At 42.9% G+C, this 25,356-nt stretch overlaps 1 protein-coding gene across 2 annotated transcripts in view; it reads right to left on the bottom strand.

The window, feature by feature from the left end:
- Positions 1 to 25,356, bottom strand: part of SEC24D (SEC24 homolog D, COPII coat complex component) — a 116,492-nt gene that overhangs the window by 22,704 nt on the left and 68,432 nt on the right. For both annotated transcript variants that reach the window (XM_070371942.1, XM_070371943.1), the window contains exons 9-13: positions 23,499 to 23,637; positions 20,224 to 20,339; positions 12,191 to 12,315; positions 6,913 to 7,104; positions 6,229 to 6,322 (exon numbers count right to left, since the gene is read on the bottom strand). In XM_070371942.1, the coding sequence (XP_070228043.1) occupies positions 6,229 to 6,322; positions 6,913 to 7,104; positions 12,191 to 12,315; positions 20,224 to 20,339; positions 23,499 to 23,637 (666 nt within the window). The remainder of the gene's footprint in view (positions 1 to 6,228; positions 6,323 to 6,912; positions 7,105 to 12,190; positions 12,316 to 20,223; positions 20,340 to 23,498; positions 23,638 to 25,356) is intronic.

Raw genomic sequence — 25,356 nt, 5'->3', positions numbered from 1 at the left:
AAAAAGAGTTTCAAGGCCCTTTGGAGCTGAGTCTGAATCTGTTTTCCAGTCTAATCTTCTTGCCCTGACCATCCCCTACACTGGAAGTTCTAACCCTTCCTGCTTTCCTGGAGTACACCATATGCTTTACACACCTCTTTCTCTTTGCACTGTCCCCTCTGGCTGGAATACATCTCTCCCTTTCTGTGACCTGGAGCGGTGTGTGCAAAGATGGGGTTCAGTGGCACAAGCTGGTGTGCCCGGGTCAGCTGCAAAATGTGTTGGGAAGTTATTGCTAATAATCAGGTATGTGGGTTTGTGACTAACTTCCTCAAAAAGCAAATGAAGAGAACTCAAAGTTAGCCCAATCCTAATGCGTCTCACCACGTGACATTCTGATGTGCTGTGTGGACTGGGTCCCAGCGGGAGGGTCCCCACTGATACCCTGGGGAGGGGAGGTAACCCAAGCCCCACCTCATCTTTGCTGTGGGACTCAGTATGAGCAGCAGTTTTACTGTTGCCCGAGACTTCTATTACAAATTACTGACAGACACAACATTAATGAGGAGGAGGGAAGGCCGCCTTCTTGTAAAGAGTAACGAGCATGGACAGTGGCCCTCCACGTGCAGACACAGCACAGGAGACGCAAGCTGTCAACACTCCAGCCAAGACACACACTAGTTCCAATAACCGAATCCTAGTAATATTTCCAGTGATACTGATAACAACACATTCAAGGTTTTGAAATTCCATGACTAAATTTTTTTCATTTTTATCACTTTTACAAAAGTATTTTTTTGTCTTAATTCAAGTAGCAGAAAAGGTATAAAACCTTTCTTAAAAGTCTATCTTTTCCTTGACTTTTCTTGCCTTACCTGCCCAATTTCCCTAAGGAATTTATTATCAAAAATTCTTCTATCCATCTAGATCTTTGCTATCCATGGAAGGATTGTAATTTTATACCACAGGAGTTAAGATCATGGGTATAGTTCCTATCTGCATGGGTTTAGAATGCCAGCCATTCTATTAGCTAAATGACACTGGGCAAAATATTTAACTTCTCTATGCCTCAATGGGGCTTCCCTTGTGGCTCAGCTATTAAAGAATCCGCCTGCAGTGCAGGAGACCTGGGTTCAATCCCTGGATTGGGAAGATCCTCTGGAGAAGGGAAAGGTTACCCACTTCAGTATTCTGGCCTGGAGAGTTCCATGGACTGTACAGACCATGGGGTTGCAAAGAGCTGGACACGACTGAGCGACTTTCTCTTTCACTTTCATGCTTCAATTACCTAATTATATGACATAGGAATCATCGTAACTATTATACAAAAATATTGAGAGAATTCAATGATCCAGGACATGGTGTTAATCATAATTACACATACATGATTGCCTAGTTAATATTACCCATTGAGTAAAACTCTGAAGGAAAAAAGATAAAGTATAATATTAGAGGAAAAAAATTAAGAAGCCATATTTATCTTTTTTCTTTATATATGTAATGGCTACTAATTTCAGACTTCTAATTGCATTATCACATCCTTTAAAAAACCTTTGATAGGTAGCAATAAAAGAAAGAGCTCCTATGGCTTCATATGCTTTATGTCCCTGCAAAATGTTATGTTTCTGCCAGAATCTGGTTGTGCCCACGAGGGTATCACACAGGATTAGACGAGTGACGCGTCATTCTCGTTATGATGGAGACAGGTTGAGGAGGGCTGACCTGGAGAACCCACTATTCAAAACTCAGCTCCAGCGCCCTTTCTTCCGAGAGAGGTTCTCATCGCCTCGGCAGGGCTGCCTGCCTCTTCCTCTCTGCCCCCACTCTGCTTTGTAGGTGAGGCTTTTCTGGAATTCATGACACCTCATGTATTCTGCCGTCTTCCAGGATCTCTGGTCCAGCAGAAGGCAGGCCTGGGGCCTTCCTCGCATGTGTTTCCCTAGCACAGCGCCCTCCCTGCGCCCACCTCAGGTCTGGCCCCTCACCCCACAGGTGCCCCATGAATTCCTGTGGAGGGATGGTGGTGACACAGCATCTGGAAACCAAACTGAAGCATTCATGAAGACGACTGAGAGATGAACTCCCCGCATCTAACGATGTATTTGAAGCATAACCGCCAAAGGCCATTTCCCTCCAACTTTTTGGCTAACTCTGTTTATCTCGTTTTATGGGAAAGTGAAAGCTAACTCAGAAATCTGTTCTGAGGCCAACTTGAAAGACATTGCCAGCAATTCACATACAGTTGGGTTATAAGTGTCAGATTTTAAAATAGGTGCAGATTTTGAAAGACTATATATAAAAAAAAATACACTAAGAGTGCAAGGGGCTGTCACGACGGAGGCGTGTACAACAGAAAACAGAACTGGCGTGTGTGTGAGAACGCTCCAACAAGCCCCTTTGTATCTTTGTGACAAATCCGCGCGTGTTTTATGTCCATTTTTGTCTTCCGTCTTTGCTTCAAAAAGTTTATTACAACTAGTTATATATAGCTTTGACTTGGCATCTATCCGATAGAAGGTAAAGCTATAATTCAAGTGGGGGAGTCTGGTTCTACAGTGTCTCCACTTGGACACAAGTAACAGGCAGTGCACGCTGCTGTCCTATCGGCTTCTCCTCCGATCCAGGCGGGTGAGGTTCCGGGCTCCGGCCTCCTGGGCAGGATACGCTGAGCTGTTCACTGACCTGCCGCAGACCTGGACGCCCTAGAGGTACTCGTTGCTCTCCTCCCCCACAGCCTTCTTTTGGGGAATATTAGCAATAAACATCATGTCTTGTATTAGAGTTACATCTCTTCTACACACTGTGAGCAACTTAGAAACAGGGACAGTAGTCCTAACACTGTCTCATAAAACACAGGCATTTAGTCCATCTTTGTTGACTGAAAGAACAAGCGAATGAATGATGTGGTCTCTTCAATATTTAGATACTACCCTGCAGGTTCTCAAAACTGTTAGCCTTCAGCCTGATGATGACTTCAGGCAAGAATTTTAGTACCCTTGTATATGTATATACAAATTTAAAGTGAAGTGAAGTCGCTCAGTCGTGTCCAACTCTTAAACACAAATTTAAGTCTGACTGATTTTTAGCCACACAGGCCCTGAAAGATGATGAGATAATATGACTGTCAAAGGCAGCTGAACTATCGTACACACATCAGACATTTACACATTTTTATACAAACACACAACACATTTATCCTATTTTTTCTTCATCCAAACCTGATAAAGTTGCTTGAGGCAGAAAGTATAACCCACAGACAAGCTCCAACTGTACAACAGTAGTTTCTGCTCTTATACAACAAATTATAATCACCTGGAATCTTCCTGGGAGATGCAGAAGAAACATTTTTCATTAATTTGTTATTTATAGCAATAATCTACTTGTAAAAAAACTTTTGAGGAAACAGACAATTAAAGGCACATCATAATAGAATTACTAAGGTACATGCAGAAATTAGTAGAAAGGTCAGGGAAACTAGAACATCCACCCTAAGTAGTAGTAGTATTTTTTATTGTAGTTCAGGCTAAAACTATGAATTAGAATGCTTATCACAACTGACTCTGGGAAACCAGCTAGTGAATCTTTTCTACACGTTAGAGACTGAATAATGTCTCCACTTCTCTACACAATAAAGAAACTTTCTTCATTGTGTTCTTTCTTAATTTAACCATTAGTTTAAAGCATAGAAGAGCTTCTCTGGTATCTCAGCGGTAAAGAATCTGCCTGTTAATATAGGAGACACGGGTTTGATTCCTGGTCCGGGAATATCTTCACATGCCGCGGAGCAACTAAGCCTGTGTTCCACGGCTACTGAGCCCTGGAGCCCGTGTGCCACAGTTAGCAAAACCTGGGGTCGGCAACAAGAGAAGCCACTTCAATGGGAGGCCTGCACACCGTGAGGGTTGCCCCTGCTTACTGCAACTAGGGCAGCAAAGGCCTAGCACAGCTGAATACACAAATTAAATTAAAAATAAATAAAAGCATAGCATGAGACGTTCAGTCATAGTTCAATGAAAAGCATTCTTAGTCCAAGTGTAATGTGAAGTTGGAAGGGTCAGGTATGCAATTTCCTGGGGAGCTAACTTAATGTGAGGATATTCTGAGAGACTGCAGAATGAGTAGCAATTCTTGATGCTGGTGGTTCCTAAATACAGATAATCAGTAAACCGTGGAGCTGATGAATCAGGATCTCTGGAAGTGGGGCCAAAAAGCTGTAGTTTTTAAAAGTACTTGTCCTCTAAACACGTGACCGCACTGACATGAGGTGGGGCCTGGCTGCCTCCTGGGCCTTCTGCAGCCGCGGAGTCCGTTTCAGGGCTGCGGCTGGGGGACATCCTGCCAGCAGGCATGGGGCAGTAACCGCCACCGACAGCGTGACAAACTCTTGTCGTTTTGTAAAGGCAGCTCCTCATCTTCATAGAAAGACAGCTCTTTACCTTCTCCAAAAGGAGCTCATTCTACTTTGTGAGAATAGTGTACTTGTTAACTCTGACTTCTGATTAGTTATATTTAGATGTTCATTTCTTCTCTTTAAACATCAGTGGAAAGGCATATGTTACTCTAACATTAAAACTGCAAGTATAATATAAAAATAAAAAGGAGATCAGCTGAAATGAACTGGCCTCTGCTAAAGGATAAGCAGCTGAGAACACGGGCGGTGCAGTCAGCGTGGTGCTGAGTGACCTCCAAGAACACCCTGCTCATTAAGAACACAGCGCTTTTCCGTCATGTATCGTAACACCACACTTTGGACATGTGGAAAGCACGCACACAAACTGCTCCCTTCGTTTTTCTTTCTAGGATGCTTAGCAGCCTCTAGACCACCTGTGGACTGCAGTGTGGAACCCACTGTGACAAGACAGTATTGCTCCCTTTTAGAAATGATATATGGGGTTGAGCTGGGATGCTGTATGCATATTTTAATGAAGCCTATATTTTCCATTATGGATGAAACTTTCTGTGTGTGTGCACGCCTATCTTTTTAAAAATTTTATTTACTAGCAACTAAAGAAGAGCCACTCTGCTGTCTTAACTAATGATTTACTGGCTTGCGATTCTCCACTCATCTTTCCTCTCAGGCACGCACATGTGAATATACTGCTACTCCCAGGACGAACTCTTTAGGGTAGAAAGATCTGTAGTGTCATGTATAACTTATCACATATCAGGAAATTTATGTATGAATTTCTAGACACCTTTTCGGAGGAGAGAATAACAACTGCAGAACTTTCAAACTGAAACAGATATTTGTCTTTAGCAGTGTGGAATAAAATAGGAATTCCTAAAGTCTTTCTGTAGCCCAAACAATGATCACTGCTGGCTTCCACGGGGTGAAACTTAACATCTCCAAATAGCTTTCGGATATAAAATTTATCTTTAACTTTACATTAAATTAACATGTATTGAGGCTTTTTGAGGGATATCTGCAGGTCTTTGATCTCATCAGTAAATATTATGAAGATCAAAAAACCCAGGCAAGATCTATACTGGAACCAGACTAAAAACGTCTGGACGCAAAACCTATGTGGAAGTAGTTCATAAACTTAATTCTGTAGGGTTGTTGTTGCTGTTTGTTATTATTGCTAGCCATTTTATCTTAAAAAATTAATTTAAGTGTAACTTTAATAATAAGATTAAAAAACCAATTTCAGGAACTAGCTGTCTAGGCCAAAGGTGACTCCTATGCTAAGGTAATAATGATTAAGAGTGAAGCACTTTCCAACCATTCCGCCTTCCTAAAATCACTGCCTTTATTACTACGACAATGACCAGAGTCACTTGGGCCCAGCTTCCCAACCAGAGACGTGCCAGCCCCACACCCGCTGGCGTTCGGGAAGGCCCGGTGGCATTTGCTTCTGTCACTGACTGTCACGACTTTGCCCCTGCATGTTTGAAAACCCCAAGGAAGGAGAGAAATGGGGGGTTTTCCTCTTCATATCTGGTAGTTCAGATGTTGTTGCAATAATTTAAAAATAGATCACATAAAGTTCATATGAAAGCCAAAGGGAGGAGCTAAACTGGAAACCCGACAGAATCGGCTGCTCGGATGCTAACAGCGCTGGAATGTAAACGCTGGGGGTGAGCTGCGGTCTGGCCATTTCCTCCTGAGATTCGCGGGGAAGTGGGGAACAGCCTCCAGCAAGCTGCATGTTTTAATGAAGGCTGTGTTTTGTTTCATGGATGAAACTTGCCGTGTGTGTGTCATTTTTAAAGTTTACTTACTACCAACCAAAAGTGGCTTCTGCTCACCTTTAGGGCTTCCATGCCAGCCTGGATGACAGGGGCAAAGACGGTCTCATTTTCATTAGAGTCTGCAAACATCTCTGGAATCTGATCCAATAAACTGTAAGAAATGAATGAGCAAAAGGCTTTAAATACTTTGCATATTTATAACAAACATCAGGAAGTAACACATCAAGGCTAAATACATGTGGCGTTTATTTTACACTGAACACCTGGGGGTGAATTTCACAGGTCCCTCCCTCAGGGAATGATATCCTGGCATGGTTTGGCACCAAAATTCATGACTTGGTTGGAAAATTTACAAAAATCACACTCTTTATAAATGTCACTTTTCTATTGACCACATTTCTGATCTCTTAGACCATGCATTATACAACAGTACTAGCTACATCATCAGTGAAAATGCTCACCCACGCACAGGAAATAACTCCTGGGCTGCCTTTCCAGCAAAGAGAAGGGACGGACAGGCTGAGTGTGAGGACTCACACTCACACGGCTGAGTGTGAGAACTAAAACACTCCTCATTTCAGATACTGGTCTACACTGAGAAGAGACAGACCTAACAGAGTTTTATAATCCATGTGTTAAAACCCCTTTGCTAATGACAAAACAAAACATATGTGATTGAATCAAGACATGAACAGACAGACAAGTGATCTGGGTCTAAATTATAAAGCACTTGGTACTTGCTTGTGAATCACAGATTGAGATTCTCGATAGCTGACAAGGAAGCCATCCAACAGAGGAACAAAGACCTCGCTAACGTCGGTCACCACCATCATCTGAGGCTGGGCCAAATTACTCTTTACATTGAAGAAATGCAGGACTTTGTTGTATGTGATAAAACCAACTCGAATTGCAGAAGTTTCTTCTTGATCTTCCCTGTGAGAGAGGGGGAAAAAAAAAGTTTGAGGCTCTTTCATAAGTTTATGAGAGAGAGGTTTCTATGAGAAATTCATTAAGGAATTTAAATTAAATTCAGTAAGGAATTCCATAAAATATATGGAAGATATGTTTAAAGTTTTGTTATCATTTATCAGATGTAGATAATACTGAGTCACAGTGGTGGGGTGGGAGATATTTCAAAACTAAGTAAGTTGATAAAGAAAAAAAATTCTCAAAAACCTAGGTAAAAAAAAAAAGATATTGTGAATTTATTTGTATTTTTCTAATATATTTATTCTCAAGCCATAGCAATTACAAAGTATTCCACCCCCACCATCATAAACAAGCTAGGCTTATTACATTCTTTATAAACAAAGCTCTCAGAAGTCACTAGAAGGTCAGAGTAACAGATGGAATATCTGAAGAGAAACACACATTCAGATGACAAACAAGACAGCTATTTTATCAAGAAAGGACCTGCTCCTCCCCTGTGACTCGTCTTACCCATTCTCAAGACTCAACAGGAGATGGGCTAGATTTTGAAAGTTATATACCATACAATGGAGAAGGAAATGGCAATTCGCTCCACTATTCCTGCCTGGAGAATCCCATGGGCAAAGAAGACTGGCGGGCTACAGTCCTTAGGGTCACAAGAGTCGGACACGACTTGGCAACTAACCCACCACGCCATATAAACAAACATACAGAGAAACCCGTAAGACAACCACATATACGGACTGACGATGAAATTACCAGGGAACCATTTGTGATACTCACAACCAGACAGTAAAAGCAATACAGACTACAGAATTGCAGCAGAGAGTTTAAAATTCTTGCAGAATCCCAGGACAAGGCTCTGCTCTTCCTGAAAGGAGTATACAGGTATGAATCTTCTCACTCAAGTCTGTACTGAGTAAATTCAGAGTTGAGCGGTCTGGACTCCAATTTTTTCCTCTTTCTCCTTCCCCCTCCTGCTTCCACACCCCTTTCTAAAATAAGACACCTGGACGCCACTGATGCTTTTACTAAGAATCAGTGGTGGACATAACATGGTGCTCAGGGACAGTGCAAAAGCTACAGAACATGGATGCCACTTTCTCTGACCCTTCGATTTCAGTAAAACTTACTCTGCTCAGGGAGCAGCTTGTTTGAAAAAGCTCCTAGTGTGCTCGGTTTGCAAACTTTGCACCTGGCCTGAAGAGTTACTTGAGTACAAGAGAAAGGGAACCGGAATGATGTGAAGTTCCAGCTGCTGGTCCCACCGTCAACATTCCAGCTTCCTTGATGTTTCAGCAGAGTACAGGCTGACTCTCAACTTTAAACCCTCTTCTATTTTTCTGTTGACTTTGCTGACGGCATTTGCTCTTCACTGTGGCCTTGCTAAATGAGGGGGCAGTTGAAATAGATCCTTATAATCTCTTCCAGAAGCACTTGGTAAATGTTTGTATTCTGGACTCTTGCAACATTTTTAGAAATGGGAATCCTTACCTTTTGTAACTACACATACACAGACTCTCTCACACACACACATCCCCTGCACACCCTACACTGTATGACCTCAGGCAACCATGACTATACTACACGTTAGACTCTTATTCCTCAAGGCCAAGCACAAGTCCTCCTTCCATGAAACTTCCCCTGATGCCACCAACCAGAACTTATTTCCTTTTCCTAACTTCCTATAACTCCTTCTCAGTTGGCTCTTGGTAGATAGTGTCTTTCAGTTAACATTTCCCGAATCCTTGACTATAAACCAATAAAGGTCAGGGCTCAAGGCTTATGCTGTCTGCTCTGAGGGTCTGGCACAATGTGGGTAATTAGAGGTCTTGTTGAGGACAATTATCATGACGGTGAAACACGTGTTTGGGATGGCAGGTTAGAGCCCAGACTGATAAACTGATTGTATCTTTTCCCAACTCCAGGGGAATGACGTTGCGTTGGTAGCTTAAAATCAGCCTCCTGGAAATATTTACACTACAGGAATGAGCAAACAATGCAAATAAAGGCTTTGCTTATTTCAGAGCAGTTTTCCAGCACACCATTGGTTAAGCTCCTATTTCCCAGTGAACCTTGTATTACATAAGAGAAACATGTCCAGCAAATCATGAAGGGCACTTATTCTCTTTTAATAGTTAACTTGGAGTCAGCCAAGGCAAAAGACACAAAAATTATAGAGAAGAATCTGGATTGCTATTCCCCATTGGATTTGGACATTTTTAGTGATGGGAAGAGTATCCTGGGATTCATAGGTTCACTTAAATTCTAATTAACATTTTTTATAAATATCTAATCAGGACATCTCACATTATTACAAAACAGTAGGAGTAGTGTTTTTACTGGAACAGTTGTTTTTAAATTTGAGAAACAAAGAACTATGCTAAAATTTTCTTTTTCAACAGGATAGCTGCCTTGATAAACCATATCCACAAGAAAATGGAATCTGTCCCTCCTTCATATTAATTCTATACAAATTCTGTAAAGTTACAGACAGGATATCATAAAGAACAACATGGTTTGTTCCCTTTTTCAATGACCCTTTCCCTCAACACTCGCCCCTATTATTATGGAATGAATCTGACAGAGCAACACCAAAGATATCAAGTAACCTGAAGAACTAGAATATTCCAAAATCAAGCATTTTGAACATATTAGCTACACCAGCATTAGACACAAACAACTCAGAAACAAAGCCAAGAGTTTGGGGTGAATAACAAGTAAAACATTTCAAATCTTTTCTGTCCTTTTCCGGAAAAGTCAGACAGAGAAGTCTGTCACCCTGGCCGTACCAAAGACGCAAATTCAAAGTTCAGTAGTAAGGAATGGGCTTTCCCTTCTCAAAAGACTAGCTGAGAGGTGAACACACCTTGGACATGTGTGGTGGTGGTGGTTTAGCTACTAAGTCACATCCGACTCTTGCGACTCCCTGGACTGTAGCTGCCAGGCTCCTGGGTCCATAGGATTCCCCAGGCAAGAACACTGGAGTGGGTTGCCACTCCCTTCTCCAGGGGATCTTCCTGACCCAGGGATTGAACCCATGTCTCCTGCGTTGCAGGCAGATTCTTTACCACTGAGCCCCCAGGGAAGACCCGACTTAGACCTTAACCAAGACTTATTCTGAAGGAGATCAGCCCTGGGATTTCTTTGGAGGGAATGATGCTGAAGCTGAAACTCCAGTACTTTGGCCACCTCATGCGAAGAGTTGACTCATTGGAAAAGACTCTGATGCTGGGAGGGATTGGGGGCAGGAGGAGAAGGGGACAATAGAGGATGAGATGGCTGGATGGCATCACTGACTCAATGGACGTGAGTCTCAGTGAACTCTGGGAGTTGGTGATGGACAGGGAGGCCTGGCGTGCTGCGATTCATGGGGTCGCGAAGAGTCGGACACGACTGAACTAAACTGAACTGAATGGTGTAATTTTATAACTTACATCAATAGGTTATAAGCTTCATATCATTAGTATGCTGAAAAGGCACACGGGGTTGGTGAAGTGACTAGCCATGTGAATAGTCATGTGAGAAAGTAATTTGAAGCAGTTTGAGAGAAGGGGAGAGAGAGAGACTATTTCCAGAAATGAGAATAGCTTTCACACTCCTCAAGTTTGAAATTCAGATATAGTATATTAAAGCAGCCCTGTGAGAGGTCTGTGATCAAAGACGTCATTTTCGGCAGCAAGTCCATCCCTGTCAAGTGTCCCTGAGAATGAGGTAACAGAAACTGTAGTCACAACCGTTGGCAGGCAGCAAGGCCTTTTTCTTGCCGCAGCTTCATCTTGCTCCAGCTCATTCTTCACTGCAAGATTCAGTTTGAAATCACCTCAGTGTTTTTTTAAACATCCCCACTGCTTTTTCCAAACCATCTTCTTGAGAAGATGATGACTTCAGCTTCACAGATACAAACAAAACGACTCCTGGGAGGTCCAGCACCAGCGCTCACTCAGCTGAGCCTCACTCACAGGCACCACAGCCCCAGCCACACGTGGAGCAGAGACGAGGGGCGCCCGAGCTCTCACGGAGCCCTGGGGGCTGTGGACAGCCCAGCCCGCAGAGCACCCTTCCAGGACAGAGGCTGCTGATGTGCAGGGTGTGGGGAGGGGCGGAAGAGATTAAGACTGGCACACACACCAGGTTTCAGACGGTCTTCCACAGCCTCTTTTCTTCCTTAAGCATGCCTTCCTCGCATAAACAAAGGCTTTCTCCCTGCTCCAAGTCTCCTTCCTAGATGCAAGTTCCAATCCTAAACAAGCTAGTTTGCGTACGATAAAACAGTCATGTTGGCTAACACACTTTCCATCCTTCCTTTTATGCACTCCCGCTGCAATGACAAGACAAGTGATGTACGCTGTGCCCTTAAGTCACAGGTCACAGAGGCAGGAAGGCTGCCGAGGGGCCAGACAGGGAACCAGATGGACAGAAAGAAATTTGGCCAAAGAGCCGCAACGGCTGTCATGAGAGGGCAGGTCAGTTTTCCTGTGTCCCTTAGAAATACCTTCTGCACCAGCAACTACCTGTTTCCACCGGAAAATCAGTGTTTTTGAAAAGGGGAAAACTGACTGCCACGGCTTTTCCCACCACACTGCTGGGATCTTCCTTACAACTGAGAATGCACTTCTTTAAGATTAGCTATTGCTTAATTATTCATTTGTTTGTTTGTTTTGGCTGCACCAGGTCTTAGAGACAGCACACGGGATCTTCGCTCTTTGTTAGGACACATAAGGGCTTTTTTGTTTTTCAGCTGTGACATGCAAACTCTTAGTTGCGACATGTAGTTCCCTGACCAGGGGCGGAACCCAAGCCCCCTGCATTGGGAACACGGAGTCTTAGTCACTGAGCCACCAGGGAAGTCCCTAGAATGTGTTTTGAATGTTGCTTACTGTGACATTATTTCTTATCAGTTTTGTTTCTTTTTCTTCGTACAAAAGAGCACTCTGACTCTTTAAGGATTATTTGATGCTGTATAAACAATTATCTAATGTCCCCATTAGCAAAAAATCTCAATGGGCCATTCAAGCACTTGTTTTCTGGCCAAGAAATTAATTCAGCAATATTGTGTAAGTTACAAAAAGAATGGAAGTTGCCTTACTTTGGAAGTTTCTCCAGCACGGTTTTCAGTTCTTCACATATGAGCTTCACAAGTCCATTCTTGATGTTACTATACGAAACATCGATCATGAAGATGAAGGCTGGTGGGTTGGGAGGCTTATTCTTCTACATGAAAGCAAGCAAATCACACACATATAAAGTACATACATTTCATAATCAAATTAAAGCCCCCAGGAACTCTAGAAGGTCATCAGACCTCTCCTTTAATATTTTATGATATAACATCTGTGGAGTCAAATCACTTTCTGGACCAGTCTCTGCCACTATAAAAAAGATAAAGGCCGTTTATTTTCCAGGCTGCGACCTGAGTCCCACTACTGAAGTAGACAGGATTATGACAGCTAGCAGAGAAGGTTCACTTTCGCAGGGCTCAGAAGACCTTATGACCACACCTGCCCAAAGGTGAGTACAGTCCTGTGGGGACCTTGCTTATAACCCTCTGCTTAGGGGAAGAAATGTGTCTGGAACCCTGGCAAACTGTGCCGTCAACAGTACGAAACTATAATTAGTGTTTGTTTTTGAAACTGAATTTAAACTTCATAAACTTGATATCATCATGTTCAATTCTTCCTTTATAAGCTCTTTAAAGATATGAAATTACATGCAAAAATATAATTGTATACTTAAAAATTTATACTATATTATCAAATACTTACCTGTTCCTTACAGACTTATGGTAAAAAAAAAAAGTTGAATACTGGGTCTTTTTTCTATCTGCTTCAAGTAATCACTAACATAAAGCAGCTGCTAAATACATTTTGTAGCTTTCGGTCCCTTTACTGGCTGGTATTCAAAGAGCTCTTAGCAAGGGATTTGTCAGTTGCATTGTACAAAATATTTAGGAAATAGAACCACAGGCAAACGTCTTTTCTGACACTAGAGAATAAAGAATTAAGGCTAATTAAATCTTAACTTTAGGATAAATTAAAAATGTTCTAAATTATATTTTAATTGCTACAATTATAAAATTAGGTGATAATATCTCCCAATTATCTTACTAATTCATCTTATATCCAACTCTAGGGTTAGATGTAACATTTCTCTTATAAAAGTCATTTGTTAAAAAAAAAAGGAAAACAAATTGCAGGACTTGAAAACTACCAACCTGATTATTTCATAGTTTTGCCACATCCAGAATCAGACCAACAAAGAAATATAAGAACTCTACTGGACTTCCCTGTTTGTAGAGTGGTTAAGAATCTGCCTTGCAGTGCAGATGAGACCAGTTCAATCCCTGGTCGAGGAAGATCCCACGTGCCTCGGGGCAACTAAGACCGTGCTCCGCCGCTGCTGAGCCCAGGCTCCGCACGAGAAGCCCGCTCAGCGCAACCAGAGAAAGCCTGACGCCGCAACAAAGACCCAGCACGGCCCCAAATAAAACAAGTCAGAAGAAGAAAGTCACTACTGCTGTCTACGCGACCAATTTTTATTGCCAATCTTTCAATTTCCACATAATCTAATTCCTGATATGCTTATGCCAATTTACACAGAATCAAAACCACAGTCATTCCCACTGATTGAACCAAAGCCTGTGACCACGCCAAACATGCCCTACCAATTTAACCTTCTCTCCGAAGTTCCGCATCACCAGTTCCCCACTGAATGTCCTCCATTATCTCTAATCTACACATTTCTACATAATGCATCCCTCTAACTTGTTTTCTGCATCTTCTTCATCTTGGTCACTTTATGTGTTAGACACTTCAGTCACGTCTGACTCTGCGACCCCACGGACTGTGGTCCACCAGGCTCCTCTGTCCATGGGATTCTCCAGGCAAGAGTACTGGAGTGGGTTGCCATGTCCTTCTTCAGGAGATCTTTCCAACCCAGGGATCAAACCCGGTCTCCCACATTGCAGGCAGATTCTTTACCATCTGAGCCGCCTACAGAAAACTAATACATCACTCCTTTAAGGAACATTGCCTTCCAACAGCTCTATCAATAACATCACTACACATCAACCCAAAGGCTTGGAAATGTGAAATCAGATGTAACGCTTTTCTTTCCATGAAGTTCCATTGATTTATTCTTTCAAAATGCTTCCTTCACATGTTTTACCCCATCCACCTCTTAGCCACTGGGAAGCATCTCATCTCCGGCCCTAACACCCGCACTGGCCCATCACTGGCTGCCTTCACCCACCACTCCACCCGGGCACCCTGGCGGGCTTTGTCCAGCCAAGCTTAGCAATGGATGAACTCTATAGGCTGGTTTACTGGGTCGTCTTACTAAAACTGCTCTCTTGAAGCTCACAGACCTCCTGGCTGCAAACAACAGTGATCTGAAATAAAATTCAGCTCTCCTCCTCAGTCTCCATCTCTGCAGCTTTCAGCCTGGCAGACCACTTTCCCTTTCTCAGCTGCAGAGGCACAGGGTGTCATTTCCTCTCCCACTTGTCTGATCTCCTCCTCTGTTTCTCACTTTCTTACCTCTTCCAAAGGACACCTTCCTCGCTCTCCCTACCACACGCTCCAGCACAGAATCTCACTTGCTCGTTTTTAAGCAGCACCTCTCTACCGGCGACTCCTCAGGTTCCCTCCTCAGGGCCTGTTTCCTGAGCTCCCAGCCAGCATTCCAGTCAACTACAGCACAGCACACCTCCACGGCAAGGCCACACCAGCACCTTACACTCAAAAGTGTAGACAACACTTCTCCCACTCCGGCTAGTCTTCCATAAGGAACTTACAGAAAGCATGATCCTCTCAAACAATCTGGGCTTAACATCCCTCTTTCTCTCTGGAACTGTCTGCCCCCCTTACCAGCCACACGGAGTTAACTGTGAAGCCTCTGCAGCTCCTTCCAGTTCCAGTAACCAAATTTGGACCCTCATTTTCTTTCCTTTTAAAATTATTTTCAATAGTGGTAAAACACAGAAAATCATCTACCATCTTAACCATTTGGGCTTCCTTGGTGGCTCCGTGGTAAAGAATCTGACTGCTAGTGCAGGAGACACTGGAGACTTGGGTTTGATCCCTGGGTGGGGAAGATCCCCTGGAGCAGGAAACGGCACCCCACTCCAGTATTCTTGCCTGGAAAATTCCATGGACAGAGGAGCCTGGCAGAGTACAGTCGATGGAGTCACAAAAGAGTTGGACACAGCTTAGCGACTAAACAAGGACAGCCACCATTTTGAAGTGTGAATTCTGTGCTATCAAGCACACTCACACTGTTGTGCAACTGCCACCACCATCCATCTCTAGCACGTGAAACGGAAACTTCATACCCAGTACACAATCGTTTACCATCCCCCCGCCCCCGTCCCTGTGAACCACTTTTCTACATTTCTAATCTCTGTCTCTATGAGTTGAACTACTCTGGGTAATTCATATAAGTAAAATCATACAGTATTTGTCATTTATGCAACTGGCTTCTCTAAGCATAATGGCCTAAACATTCATCCATGTTGAAGCATGGGTCAGAATTCCCTTCGTTTCTCAGGCTCACTAATTCTGCATGGTATGTACATACCACATTTTGTTCATCCATTCATCCATCTATGGATACCTGGGTTGCTTCCAGCTTTTGGCTATTGTGACTAATGCTGTTATGAACACAGATGTACATATCTCTCTCTGAGACTCTCTTTTCAATTATTTTGGAATATACCCAGAAGTGGAATTGCTGGCCCATTTGGCAGTTTAATTTTTAATTTTTTTTTTCCTGAGGAATTGCTAAATGACCCTCATTTTCTCTTGCATGTTAACTGGTTAATTACTACAGTCACCAATCTCCCTCCTCTCAGGACATGGACTGCTGTCAGAATAAACTACCCAATAATACAGACCCCAGTGCTGCTCCCCTGAGGACAGGCAGCCTACCGAGCCCCCAGTTGGGCACAGAGCCTGGTTGGAAGGGTGCTCAGTGCTGTGCGACACTTGAATGAAGGTGTAGATGGGTGGGTGGGTTAACAGCAACAGTTCCCTCTCAGCCTTTGACTGTCCTCATGGCCTACTGAATTAATAAAATTCTTCAATGGCCTGGCATTTGAAACTCCCCATAATACTCATTCAGCAAACACGTAAAAGCCTAAGAGATCAAAGCTATGCCAAGCCTAGTGGAACATAAAAGGACGGTCTGGTCTCAAAACAACTTCCCAGCTTTACTTCCTATCATGCCCCAAAACACATTCCTCCAGTTTAAGTGTTTGCCATTTTCAAAACATTTTCTATCCAGAAGTCACAACCTAGTGGGCCTGGGCCAAGAAAAATATTTCCTTGGCGGGAAAAACTATTTTGTTTGGCATAGTGTTTTTTAAAAATATTTAAATGTGACTGTGTTTTCGGGGAAAGAGGAATATACTCTCCAATTATTCTAGTGCCTCTACGAGGGCCCCACTGTTCATCTACAAAGCCCACCTCACCCTCAAAAGTGCTAACTGGCTTCAGTCACGTGGACTCTGTGCGACCCTATGGACTGTGGCCTGCCAGGCTCCTCTGTCCATGGGATTCTCCCAGCAAGCGTGCTGGAGTGGGCTGCCCAAAGGACCTGGAGTGAGCTGCACATATCCCTGAGAAGCTGCTTCTGCTCACCACTTACTTTCCCCTCCGTTTTCACATGTCCATCCTCTGCTCAAATGGCACTTACTTTCTAAAGCCCTTCTTCAATCCTCTCCAAATCAGAAATGATTGCTCATCTGTTTTCTCATGGCACTCCGATTATTCTACTTTTGTAGCATTTCCATTTGGATTTATAATTATGTACTTTTCTTATCAGGTCTCTATGCATGGGAAGGACTGAGACCGGGTTCATATCCTTGCTAGTTTTAGAACTACAACCAATGAGCCTTGGACATACTAGGTATAAAACAAATGTCAAAGTGAACAAAAATTAAATGGAGAAACTACATTAAAAAAAAAAAAAACAACTGGTTTGGAATGAAAGTTTACCTTTCAGGTACACTATATGCATAGATAGATATATTCCGTAAACTTTGAGGTAAAAAACTTCCAGTTATGAGACAGAGCTGGGTCTTTTCTTCTAGCAAAACTCCACGGTGATTTTGGTGAACAGATGCCAGCATATCCACAGCACAGAGAGGGAGCAGGGGCTGTGGTCACACAGACGTGGCTTCCGATCCCGCCCCATCGTTTTCTATATGTATGGCCTGAGGTCGGCACTTTTCTCTAAGCCTCAGTTTCCCCACATCATGGTGGTAACTAACCACACGAGTTCACTGGGAGAACTACACGATACAATACAGAGAAAGCACGTAGCACAGAGCAGGACACACGGTGAATGCTCGACGAGCACTGATTTCATTATCTACAGTTGGCATTAAGATAAACTAAAATGAATAGTAAAAATGTGATTTTGTAATTCTCCTTTAAGTTTGGTGTTAAAAAATACACATACAAATTATAAAGATTTTTTTTTTAATGTGGACCATTCTTTAACATCTTTATTAACTTTGTTACAATATTGCTTCTTTTTTTTTATGTTTTGGTTTTAGGCCCTGAGGCATGTAGAATCTTTAGCCCCCTTACCAGGAACTGACCCCACACACCTCCTGCATTGGAAGGCGAAGTCTTAACCACCGAACCGCCAGGGAAGTCACACACAAATTAAATACGCTCTTTTTCATCATCCAAATCCCTAAGGCAACTCATTATTATACTTCATTTACATTTTAAGTTATAATTAAATTTTAAGATATTAAGAGTATCTTTTTATTATAAAAGGAACATTAAGCTTATTTAAAAAAACCCTTAGAAATGTACAGTTTTTATTTGGTTCCTTGCCTGCTGTGTGAGATTTCCCATCAATTAGATGTCTGGAGCATTTCCACATAGCAGAGTTTGAAGATACTGAGACTTTTGTTCCCAGAAATAGATTTGACTCCCTGCCTAGGTTTCTACTAAAAAAGCAGAAAATCAAGATAATTTAGCCTTTTTGGCAGAGAACTGGAAACTCGGAGCATAGTTAGATTTATACTCCAGCTGCAAAGATCAGTGAATAAATTTTCTGTCACTAGGTTACAATAGCTTTATTATATTTAATTAGAACTTCAAATGTTTCTGTTCTGCCTAATCCTTTTCCTTCAGTCAGTAACTGTTAAAGGACAAATAAACTGTCCAAAAGCAACTGATACTCTAGGACATCTTTTTCGTGTGAAATAAATCATTTGTACCAAAACATGTTTTTACGTTTCCCCTAAATATGTTCCAATGTTACACTTAAAACTAATACAGCAAGAACTCTTCTTTGATAACAAGGTCTATGTCATGCAGTGAAAAACTCATATAACACTAAAATAAATGAAAAAGGCATATTAATTGGAAAACATTTTTAAATTCACTCAGTTGAAAAAACTTCCAGTTAGGAACACTGTTCTTTGTAATTTTTACTCAACACAACGTGGGCTGGCCCCCTAGTGAACATCTAGGGAAGAGGCCGTTTCCTGAGGACTGGGCCCTCGGGAGCACTCATTTTTGGAAGGGGAAGTAAGTCAGAATGACTCTGTTTCTTCAAGTCTACATGTAGCACTTCAGATACAAGCTGAAACTTGAAGTGACATCCAAGAAGATGTTTTCAAACCACTAAAGAATTTTAAAGACTGCAAGATACCCATAATGATGTCACTATCACTAGGACGTTGGAGAAGGGAAACAGCTGGTCCTGGGAGTAGGGACACACGTGCGAATTCCTTTACGTGTCCCCTGACTCACTTGCCCACCCATCTGCACGCACTCATCAGCTGCCTACCCCGCGGCAGGAACTGCGGTAGCTGCCATAAAGACAGCTAGGATAGGGCCTACCTGGTTGTCCAGTGGTTAAGAATCCACCTGCCAGGGCAGGTGGGCTCAATCCCTGGTCTGGGAAGATCCCACATGCCATAAAGCAACTAAACCCGTGTGCCACAAGTACTGAAGCTCACGCGCCCAGAGCCTGGGCTCTCAACAGAGAAGCCAGCACGGTGAGGAGCCCTCACCCCCGGACTGGAGAGTAGTGCCCGCTCGCCGCAACTAGAGAATGCCCTGCGATCAACAACAACTCAGCGCAGCCAGACATCAATCAGTCAAATTCAAAAAAGCTAATATATTAAAAAAAACATTGGGAGGGCAAGATTGTTGTTCCCAATGATATCAGAATCTAGGAAGAGGGAAAACATAGGAAGATTTAAATTCTATGGGGATAACTGCTAAAACAGATACGCGGACCAAATTATGTGGAAGACAAATCAGAACATTTAGTAAATAACAACCACGATGAAGTCAGAGGGAGTCAGATGAAGTCAGAGAGACCCTCACATAGAATAAAATTTCAGCCAGAGATTAGAGAATAAGTAGGAATTTGCTGGGTGGGATATGTAGAGCTGTAACAGGAGGATGAAAATGCAGTCAGGTCAAAAGAACATCTTAGATACAAGCATGGAGTTGAGCAGAGGAGTGATCCTTTCAGAGTATGGGAGCCAGAGTTTTGTACAATTGAAGATGCAGCTGAGGTGGGAGCTAATGGTCTTATAAGGAAACAAACTTTTGAATTTAATTTTTTAGACTGAGGCAGTAGGAGTCTCACAGTTACATTTTAAAGCAAGGAAGCCAGAGGACAGGATCCCGGGCTGCTGAAATAATCTAAGGGCGATTCTGAGAGCCTAACTGACTGTGGTGCCAGCGGGAGTGGAGAAGAGAGCCAGAGAAACACGTCAGTAGTCTTGCTGACCGTACTGGCTGACCTTCAGCCTGAGAAGGGAGATTCTCTGGGGATGACTGACAAAGCAAATAGGGCAGAGGTGTTGTAGGGAACTGCTGCATTGAGGACCCAGCATATTCTCTCTTAAAGGGACATAAAAATGAAATTATTATTTTTTTCTTCCTGTTATTGCAGTGGATGGTCTGACTGTTTAATCACATTAACAGCCTAGACGGCTTGATCTGTGTCTTAGGGATTTCTACTTCCCCATGGTACCACTCAAATGCTTTGGTTGTGAATTAAGAGTCAGTTCATTAAACATGAAAGTTATTCACTTGCATCTGATAGCCATATATAAACACTGGAAGTCCTGGGAGCACTTACCCTGCAGTAATCCAAAGTAGCAACATATTCATACGATCCTAGAGATAACTCTGGCTTCTCATAGTGGTCCAGTCTTCTTCCAATGTGGTCCAGATGTTGGAAATAGAATGGTGGAACTAATAAAAACAAAATAGGAAAGGGAATCTTTTGTTTTTACAACACAGACAATTTAGTAAGTTCTCAAAGTTTATTATCGGAGGAAAGAAGTTAGTATGAGGGGGAAAAAGCATTTTAAAGCTGGAATGTAGCATATTCCAAAAATCCACTAGTCTTTCTTTCCAGTCTTGGAAAGAATGAGGGTTTTCTAAAATATCTTCCTGACCCTTCTGCAAGTTACTGATGACAAAGAACATTAATGGTCTGGATCATTACAGAGAAACAGCAGATAAAAGCACGGGAGTTTTTAAATCATCACAACCAAAAGTTAATTCTCCCTATTTAATTACCTTTTCTCAAAGGAATTCTAACTTTTTAAACTATTTAAATTTTCAATATCCCAGCAAACATACATTGGTTATTTGGACTATACTATTAGCTCTAATGTTTATTATCTTTTAATCACAGATGTCTTCAGCCATGGGGAGTCTGCACGGTAATCTTTAACGTCTGGGCTTCAGAGTGGAGACGATTACTGTATTAGGGAAAGACTACGCCGTGAGATCTCAGCTGAGGAACTCTTAATTTGATTCAAATGTCTAAGAAGGTTAGTTCTGGCAAAGCCCTGGAAGTCATCCAGTAGGACAGGAACACTTATGACTCACACACTGAACTCTTGGACAAATATGGCCTGGTATCTCTGTGCGAACGAACTCTACTGCCTCGAGAACAGGGCTGGCTGTTAATCCACTGACAACAGAAGTACTTAGAGTAACTAGCTATGCTCTGGTTTTAAGCATTTCATAAAGAACAACATTTTCATTTGTAAAACCATGTAACTAATGACTCGTTTTAAAACCAATAACTCAGTATTCTTTATTTTTAGTTATGAACTAGCACATGGGTTGGGCTTCCCTGTGGCTCAGCTGGTAAACAATCCATCCGCAATGCGGGAGACCTGGCTTTGATCCCTGGGTTGGGAAGATCCCCTGGAGAAGGGAAAGGCTACCCACTCCAGTATTCTGGCCTGGAGAATTCCATGGACTGTACAGTCCCTGGGGTTGCAAAGAGTCAGACACGACTGAGTGACTTTCACTATCACTAGCACACGGGTTGTAACAGGACTGTTTTCTTAGTTTGGACGTAAGAAAATAGTCACTAAGGCTTGCTTTTTTTTTTCTATTTTCTTACTATATTGTGGCCATTTCTTTTTAAACAAGTTTTATAAGATTCACTTGTACATAGGGATCTCTGAACTTGGAAAATTCAGTGTTTTGCAAAGATTGTGGAAGTGGGAAGCTGACAGTCTCAGCTAAGAAGGCTGTGACAGCCTTAAACTGCTCTTCTGTTATGTTTAACATGCTCAGTTACTTAGTCGTGTCTGACTCTTTTGAAACCCCGTGGACTGCAGCCTGTCAGGCTCCTCTATCCATGGAATTTTCCAGGCGAGAATAGATGAGATGGATAATGCGGCACCAGCTGTTCCAGGATGTATGGGTGGTACTTTCTGTACACTTTCTAGAATTTATTTTTATTCACACATCTACATGTAATTGGTAAAAAAAATTCCCCTTAAAATCAATTAGCTTTATATTTGTTAGCATTTAATATTATCTGTCATGTTTTATAAACCAGATTCAAGTCCCCCCATAAATTACACGTGGCCACGTGACACTCGTCTTCCTGCATGTCTTTGGCCTCAAGTTCTTCCGACTGAGAGAGAATCTCTGACGTTTTGAAGGAAAACAGAGTGAAACCATTTGACCATACCTGCAAGCTTCTAACAAACCTTTGCCTTCTCTAAACCTAAATGAAGAATGCAGGTACCGATGACATCTAAGGGGGTCTGGCTTTCTTGCAGGAACAAATATTGGAATCTAGTATTTTTGCCGACCAAGGTCCATATAGTCAAAGCTACGGTTTTTCCAGTAGTCATATATGGATGTGAGAGTTGGACCATAAAGAAAGCTGAGTGCCAAAGAATTTATGCTTTTGAACTGTGGTGTTGAAGAAGACTTGAGAATCCCTTGGACAGCAAGCAGAGGAAACCAGTCAGTCCTAAAGGAAATCAACCCTGAGTATTCATTGGAAGGACTGATGCTCAAGCTCGAATACTGTAGCCACCTGATGTGAAAAGCAGACTCATTGGAAAAGACCCTGATGCTGGGAAAGACTGAAGACAATAGAAGGGGGTGACAGAGGATGAGATGGTTGGATGGCATCATTGACTCAATGGACCTAAGTCTGAGCAAACTCAAGGAGATAGTGAAGGACAGCCTGGCGTGCTGCAGTCCAGAGGATCTCAGAGTCAGACACAACTTAGCATCTGAACAACAACAAGAATATGAACAACCCTATTGGAAAATGAACACAGCAGCTTCCCAGGAGTGGACACCCGAGGCATTCCCTTGGGTGCAAAAATACAAGAACTTTGTGTGTTTTTCCTCTACCAGGAAGCGGCAGGGCCTTTTAAGGCTTCGCGCTGACCCTTTGGGATTGAGGCCAGAGAAAACAAAGATCCTAGATGGATGGATCCTGGATGGATTTCTGATCACCTTGCAAAGAAAGTTGAGGCCTTGAGTGAACATGCCTGGAATCCGGTGACCTTGTGGAGGCGTGATGAAAATGCTCCAGGAGAGGCCTTTGCCATCTCCTGACGTTTTCCCCCAAACTAAAGCACTTGCAAGCATGTGCTCACAGGCTTCCTGAAATGCAGTCCCAGGGTTGTGTAGGATTTGGTTGCAGATTTCATGAAGCACGCGATGGAATAAGACCTTCCTTAGAGCACGAAAGGTGGAGAACCAGCGGAGCCTGCTCGCACTAGTATACCCACTGTGTGCGGAACCGTGCCACAGCCGCTGCAGGGCGAGAGACCTCCCAGGGCCAGGGGCCCATCCTTGAGACGAGGATGGGAACCAAGATCCCACACCACAGCACGGGGCTTTGAAAGGTCTTTTTGAGGAGGCCTCACTCTGTCAGTCTCCTGCACTGGGGGCTGGGCGAAGCCATGGGCTGTGTGAAGGGTGTGAGTGCACAAGGAGGCCAGCGTTGCTCCCCCAGCAGAGCACGCCCTCCAGCCGAGAGGTCATGGATGTGATGACGTAGGCCGGAAACCGCCGAGGGAGCAGCCGGGCTCTCAGAGCCGCATGCTGCTCAGAGCCGCCACGGGCACCACTCACCATCATTCACGCAGCTGCAGAAGCCACACTGGTACCTCCTCCCTCCTTCGATGAACTGCATGAACGGGCACATGTAGGCTTTGCACCTGTTGCATCTGACTGGTCCAGCCTCGCCATGGTTTACCAGGTAGAGGGGCGTCTACAGGAAGCAAGCAGAAGTAAAATCACGTGGGCACAGGGTCTCCAGGTTTCTTCAGAAGTCCTACAATTGTAGTCACTGAAATGTGAAAACTCCGGACTCATTAAGGAACTCAATTCAGTGTCCACCAGGGGAGTAAGGCCGCCTCTCTTGAGACTGTGTGGAATTCAAGGTAATACCCAAACAAAAACTACTTTAAATGCATGTCTAGTGTATAAATATATTTGTACATTTATGTATATGTGTATTTACCAATGCATGTGAAGACAGAAAGAGAAAAATAAAATACAGTAATGGTACCCGGAATATTCATTGGAAGAACTGATGATGAAGCTGAAGCTCCAACACTTTGGCCACCTGATGCAAAGAGCCAACTCACTGGAAAAGACCCAGATGCTGGGAAAGATTGAAGGCAGGAGGAGAAGGGGATGACAGAAGATGAGATGGTTGGATGGCATCACCGACTCAATGGACATGAGTTTAAGCAAACTCCGGGAGACAGTGAAGTACAGGAAAGCCTGGAGTGCTACAGTCCATGGGGTTGCTAAGAGCTGGACACAACTTAGCGACTAAGCAACAATAATGCTTAATAAAGCTTATGTTGAAAATGTCCTGGATACCATGTATCACATATCTTGCTAAGTTTGTTCATTAACTATAAATAAAGAAGGGAACTAGGTCTGATTTTAAAATCACTAGTTTGCACATCAGCATACTGCTTAGATAATTCCACCCAATACACAGAATGTTTCTTCAAAACGGCAACTCTCAGAAGAAATCTGCAGTGATTTTCACTTATTTAGGCAAGGAGGCGGATCCTGCCTTTTCCATTTCTTTATCCCATGATGAGATGTCTCATGAAGGAAGTACTCTCAATGCAGCAGGTCATGCTTTGCCAGAACAAAAAGAATAAATATTTCTACGGCTTCTTCCTTATAAACATGTGTCGAACCCGTTACACGTCCTTTACGGCTTGAAAGCGAAAAAGCTCAGCGTTGGAAGTCTGCCTTATTTCTCAGCACTTCCAGCTTTCAGAACAAAACCACAAAGATTCTTCTTGTTTTTATAAATCTCCTTAAAGATAACATTTCTAGAAAAGCTTGACAATACAGGGTTTGGCACATCAACTAAGTTTTTCTTTAAAGAAACAGATGTAAATAAAGCAGACTGCTGCTTAATGGAGACTTGAAGAGCAGGAGGAAGGTGGCGATGAGGTGAGGTCATAAGGCCATTTTCTGCCATTTTCTTAGAGAAGAAAAGAGAGAGAGAGAAGATATCTACAGTCTGTCCCTAACCAGATGTCCAATGTGGAAACTAATCTGCTGAGGTTTCAGAAACAAGTTTTGAGACCTCAGAGCAGGAAAAAAACAGATGGTATGATACATAAAAGAATCAGGGAAAGGATAAAAAACACATTCAGAATCACTAGGCACTGTCCTCTCCCACCTCTTGCTTCAAGGAAGCCATTTTCCTGTTTCTGGTCTCTCCTGGTCTGTAGCATGGGTATGGCTTTGGTGTCCAATTGGTCAGGTTGTGAGAAGGATTCAATGAAGAAAAAGTGTTAGTCTCTCAGTTGTGTCTGACTCTGCTATCCCATGGACTGTAGTCCACCAGGCTCCTCCGTCCAAGGAATCCTCCAGCAAGAATACTTCTCCAGGAGATCTTCCCGACCCAGGGATCGAACCCAGGTGTTCTGCATTGCAGCCAGATTCTTCACCA

The sequence above is a fragment of the Bos mutus genome, chromosome 6 (assembly GCF_027580195.1).
Source record: "Bos mutus isolate GX-2022 chromosome 6, NWIPB_WYAK_1.1, whole genome shotgun sequence".
NCBI lineage: Eukaryota > Metazoa > Chordata > Mammalia > Artiodactyla > Bovidae > Bos > Bos mutus.
This window is presented reverse-complemented; position numbering and strand designations above follow the sequence as displayed.